Source organism: Myzus persicae, unplaced genomic scaffold (assembly GCF_001856785.1).
Source record: "Myzus persicae strain clone G006 unplaced genomic scaffold, MPER_G0061.0, whole genome shotgun sequence".
Lineage (NCBI taxonomy): Eukaryota > Metazoa > Arthropoda > Insecta > Hemiptera > Aphididae > Myzus > Myzus persicae.
The window spans coordinates 8,457-13,681 of NW_019101221.1; the positions used below are offsets into that span (position 1 = coordinate 8,457).

General features: G+C 45.4%; 1 protein-coding gene across 1 annotated transcript; it reads left to right on the forward strand.

Moving 5' to 3' along the window:
* The first annotated feature begins 3,960 nt into the window (after nucleotides 1-3,960).
* LOC111028249 lies at nucleotides 3,961-5,219 on the forward strand. Its single transcript, XM_022306803.1, has 2 exons — nucleotides 3,961-4,241; nucleotides 4,948-5,219. The coding sequence occupies exons 1-2, from the start codon at nucleotides 3,989-3,991 to the stop codon at nucleotides 5,052-5,054; spliced, it is 360 nt and encodes a 119-aa protein (XP_022162495.1). The 5' UTR covers nucleotides 3,961-3,988; the 3' UTR covers nucleotides 5,055-5,219.
* The last annotated feature ends 6 nt before the right edge of the window (nucleotides 5,220-5,225 follow it).

Sequence of the window (5,225 nt, forward strand, 5' to 3'; positions counted from 1 at the left end):
TTTTTAAATTTAGGGTCCATTTCCCACTCGTGACGATATTGCTGCTTTCGGTGTTTCTGCCTTTCATCTTTGGAACATTCATTTCTTAATTGTCTTTTTTTCTTTGGCGTTAATTGTTGATCTCGTGAGTACTAAAATATATTTTAGAAAATAGAGCTTTAATAAATAATAATTTATTTTACAGTCAATATAAATAATCAAACCGGTCGCTGGTGGATTAAACAATCTATGCACATTTTAATATGTTGTCGTACGTACCTTCTCATACAAGAGAACCAGTAGTCCTTTGTTATTCGAGAGATAGTTCTGTCCACCGAGAAGTGTCCGCCATAATCATGTGCCGACATAACGACACCCTTCCGCTTCGACTTCGGCACCACTAGTAACGGTCTACCTCGGAACATGCGGTAGAGTACCCCGTCACTCAGCTCGTAATGGCTTACTTCTGCTTCTTCGCCTCTAGTTCGTTCGTTGGGCGACTCCAACAATTTGATTACCTTGCGGGTGCGTTCGTCTGCTTGCTGCATGAGTCTGACCCGATCGGTGGTCGAAAGAGCGATGAATACTTCTAAGCGGCTCGAGAGTTCGGCTTCGACGGACATATCAGCTGATTCGTTGTCGTTCGGCGCTCGGCTCAGAGCGTCGACGTGCGCCATGCGCGACCCAGGACGATACCTTATATCCAAATCAAATTCCTGGAAAACCTCGAACCAACGAGCTATTTGTGGTTTGGTTGTCTTATTGACGTTAAGGTAAGTGAGAGCTTGACAATCTGTTACGACAGTGAAACGTATCCCGAGCAGAAACGGGCGTAGTCGATTAAGAGTCCATATTATAGCATACAACTCGAGCCGGCTCGAGTGATAATTCGATTCTGGTCGAGTTGTCCTTTTACTCACGGCGTACACCATTTTCAAACTAGATTGGTGATCACCCTGCAGCAGTATGCCCGATAAACCTTTGGAACTAGCGTCCGTGTGCACCTCGGTGACAACTGCGGACGGACTATACATCCTTACGATCGGTCCACTACTGAGCTTCATTTTAAGGTTGTCGAACGCGGACTGGTGTTCGTCTGACCAAGCATAGGGCTTGTTCGTGGCCGTAAGCTGAGTCAGTGGTTCGGCAATTTAGGCAAACTTCACGATAAAACGGCGGAAGTATCCAGCCAGGCCGAGAAAACGTCGCACTTCGTGTGCGTTTCGAGGTCGCGGGTAGTTACTGATTGTGTCGATTTTTCGTCCTGGTTCAATTTCGCCCTCCCTGATTCGAAATCCCAGGTAATCCAGCTGGGTCATTCCGAAGTTGCACTTGGACGGTTTCAGGGTCAATTTCGCCCCCACGAGGGCTTCGAACACCTTGCCCAGGCTGATCAGCATGTCGGCCCAGTTTTTCGACGGAATGATTATGTCGTCCAGGTAGGTATTCACGACACCGGCGTCCCTCAGATCCTTAAAAACTATAGACATGAGTCGCTGGAAGACTCCGGGTGCCCCTTTCAGGCCGAAGGGCATGCGCTCGAACCGGGCGACTGTGTCTTCGGTCACGAAGGCTGTCTTGTCTTTGGCTTCGTCTGAGAGAGGTATCTGCAGAAACCCATTCGATAAGTCCAACGTGGTAAAGATACATCCATGGGCCAATGCCCCCAATTGAGCATCAACGTCCGGCATAGGAAACGGGTGCGTTACGGTTTGTTCGTTTAACTTACGATAGTCGACGCAGAGTCTCTTCTCGCCTGATGCTTTGTTGACTAATAATACAGGGCTTGCGTACGATGAAGTTGAGTCCGAAATGATGCCGGCCGATTTCCATTCTAGTAGAATTTTTGAGATGAGACGCCTGTCGGACGGCGACGAACGATACGGTTTAGCGTTTACTGGTGCACTACCGGGCGTTTCGACGATCTCCATTTTCAATACGTCGGTGCAACCCAATTCGTCCAACGTCTTGGCAAAAACGTTGCGATAACGGTTCACGAGTGTCATCAATTCTTCACGTTGTTCGGCGGTCACCGAAGTGTTGATCTTTACGTCGTCGATGGTCATCGGCTCCCTTGGTTTCGATGCCTGGACCTCGGCCATGTAACTACATGGCGTACCGTCTTCGTCGTTTGCCACCGAACGATCGGTTGCTTCCAATCCAGCGCTAGCCTCGAAGATCAATTCGGCTCCACATTTGTAAAAGTGTACGTGCGGGAGTTGGAGCCACGTTTGGCCCACTAGTACGTCGACGGGCAACGTGTCATCGCTAACGATACGTACTTCATGGTCGGCAGCCAACAAACCATCTATACAGACGTCGACCTTGGTCTCTCCTATCGTTGAGGTGCTCGGTTGGTTCACGTCGCCTACAGCGTACAGTGGTCGACAAGAACGTTGGTAAGTAATTCCGGCTCGTCGTGCGACCGACTCGCGGATGAGAACGTTTGTACTACCCGTGTCGACGATCCCGTTTACGGACGTGTCGTTTATCATCACGATTTTAGTGTAGAGATTTTACGAATGACGTGGAACGGTTGAGTTCACGTAGTTGGCTGACTGACGGTTCGAGTTAGATTCGGTCGATGACCCGGCTTCCCGGTCTGGACACCGGCTTCGACGGTGTTGGTTAGAACCGCAGATCGTGCATTTCATCGGCCATTGAGGTCGCGGACAGTCTCGAGAGATATGACCGTCCCCTCTGCAGTTATAACACGTAATTTCTGTGCGGTACATCCGCGGCGGTTTTTCGTTACTAGGCGTTTTCGAAGTCGACCTTTCGTAGTCGACGGTGTCGGATTTCGGTTCATTCGGTGTTTTGGGCGCGATCGGTATTGACAATGACCCGTCGTGGCGGTTGCTCTTGCGATTCGACGCGTTCGGCGGAAATAAATGTTGTCGTTTAGCGCGTAGACGTTCCCATTCGCGGATGTCTGATAGGAGTACGTCTCGATCCATCTGCAATCGCCCAGACACCCATTCCGCCTGTTGTTGGGACCTTAGGCCTTCAAGCACGTAATCACGCGTCTCGGCGAACGTCAGGTCTAGCGTACGGCATAGACCAATTTTTGCGTAAAAGTAATCGATTGTGGGCTCGGTCGGCGATTGGACACGCGACTCAAGCTCTCGCCATAAGTCCGCCTTTCGTATAGTGCGAACGAACGTCTTACGAAATTTTTCGATGAAAGTATTCCATTCAGGGAATTCTTCGAACAAAAACCAGCTACGGGCAGCTTCGGAGACGTGGGAGCGCACGTACATTAGTCGATATCTGAGCGGCCACTGGTTGGTGTGTGCCAATCCGTCAACCGAACTAACCCAATCGTCTGCTTGGCTACTAGTCTCATGCCCGGTAAACGTCCAGATTGACGTCCCGACATCCGGAAGAATACGGTAGTCGACGTTCGGTTGTACTACTCCAGGGTTCGAGCTGGACGATGCCTGCATCTCGCGTAATTTTCCCTGCAATTCTTGTACGGCATTGAATAGATCGTTGTACTTCGGGGCCACCAAGTCGGCCACAACATTTTCTTTTTCGGATGGCATGTTGTCCGTTGACAACAACAACAACAATCGTCCCGACGATAACGATGTTTATCGGATAGCGATTTCGGTGTGATAAGTGATTACGACACTAATCCGTCGTGATACGGCGTGACCACGGTTACGGTATTGTCGATGATTATGGCGCGATAGCCACGCGACGAGGTTGCGATAACGACGGTGCGATAACCGCACGAACGCGGTACGATATCGACGGCGCGATAACCTCAAAACGGTGTGTAACGTAACACGTTTTCGAAAGGGGGAAAAAAAAAAACGTAAACGAACCCACGCGTATACGAGCGATACTTCGGAAACGATTTTCGATTACCGGCGAGTGCGAAGTCGTATTGCGAACCCACTTCGGAGATTCGGATTCGGACGATTCCTTATTTGTCACGCACGTCGCACTAAAGGAATCGCATCCCACTTCTGAAATGTTAGCGACTTGAAATAAGGGTGTCAGGATGAAGAATTTTAACACTTTGATGTCCGATTTATCATTTATTAAGCGAACAAAAGAAACGTCGCGACTTGCGATTAACAATATTAAAACACTATGTTACTATGACAGCTTAACGGCAGTTAGACGCCGTCGGCGGAGCACACAACGTCGTGCACCGCGGTTGCGTGAAAACAAAACGAGGCAGGCGTACCGAGTCAGGGCCGTGGCCTGGAGAACCGGCGGCGGTGGCCATCAGTGTGACCACTCGCTAACAAGTAATACACATTACACACTGAACTCTATGTATACTATTTATAGTTTATAAAATAAATATTTAGTATATACTATAAATAAACTTTTTATATAAAACTGTCCAGACGGCAGACAGTCGGATTTAGATAGCAGTATATTAGCTATTATCAAGATTATATAACTAATATTTACTAATCTTATCATAATAATGGTGTACGTGGTAATTATTATTATTAATTATTATTACCGATTCTCCGAGTTTTTATTTCACTAAAATTAGAAAAAATTACATTTTTCATATTTGTCAATAAATTCTGATAGATAACCGTACTTTTTTGTACGGTATTAGTTTTTGGATCGTACACCGTACAAGACCTCAAATAACCGTACAAATACGATCCAAACCGTACATCTGGCAACACTGATTATACATTTTAAGGTTATGTAACAAAATGATAACACATACATTACATTTTATTATTAATTTATTTAAGGAATGTTTTTCACAAAAATGTTTCAAATTTAACAGAGCAGTATATAAATTTCCATATGTAGTTAATTGTCTTGTTTTACTTTTAGTTATTAAAAATATTATAAACCTATTTTCAAGTTTAACTTTTGTTACTTCACCTACTTGTTTATTTGATTTCAAAACTATATCATCCCCAAATTTTTGTTTTATTTCATAATTAGTTCCCGTTCTAAACTTATAATATTTTTCTGTTTCAGTTACTATATGGTATTCTGGTGGTGAATCTAATAATTCTCCATTTACTTCTTTTACATTTGTTGCGATCCAGATATGGAGTTCGGTTGACAAGGGTCGAATCAAATGAATTTACTCGTAGACAAATTAATTATTGTTATAATTTTATTGAATGTTATAGGTTAGTATATAGACACCTTTTTAAGCACTCAGAGTAACGTTACAACTTAAGACAAATATCTCTAGCATGAATACTGTCAACTAGTCGTCACGTAGAAATAATGTGTCTTGTCTCTCTGAT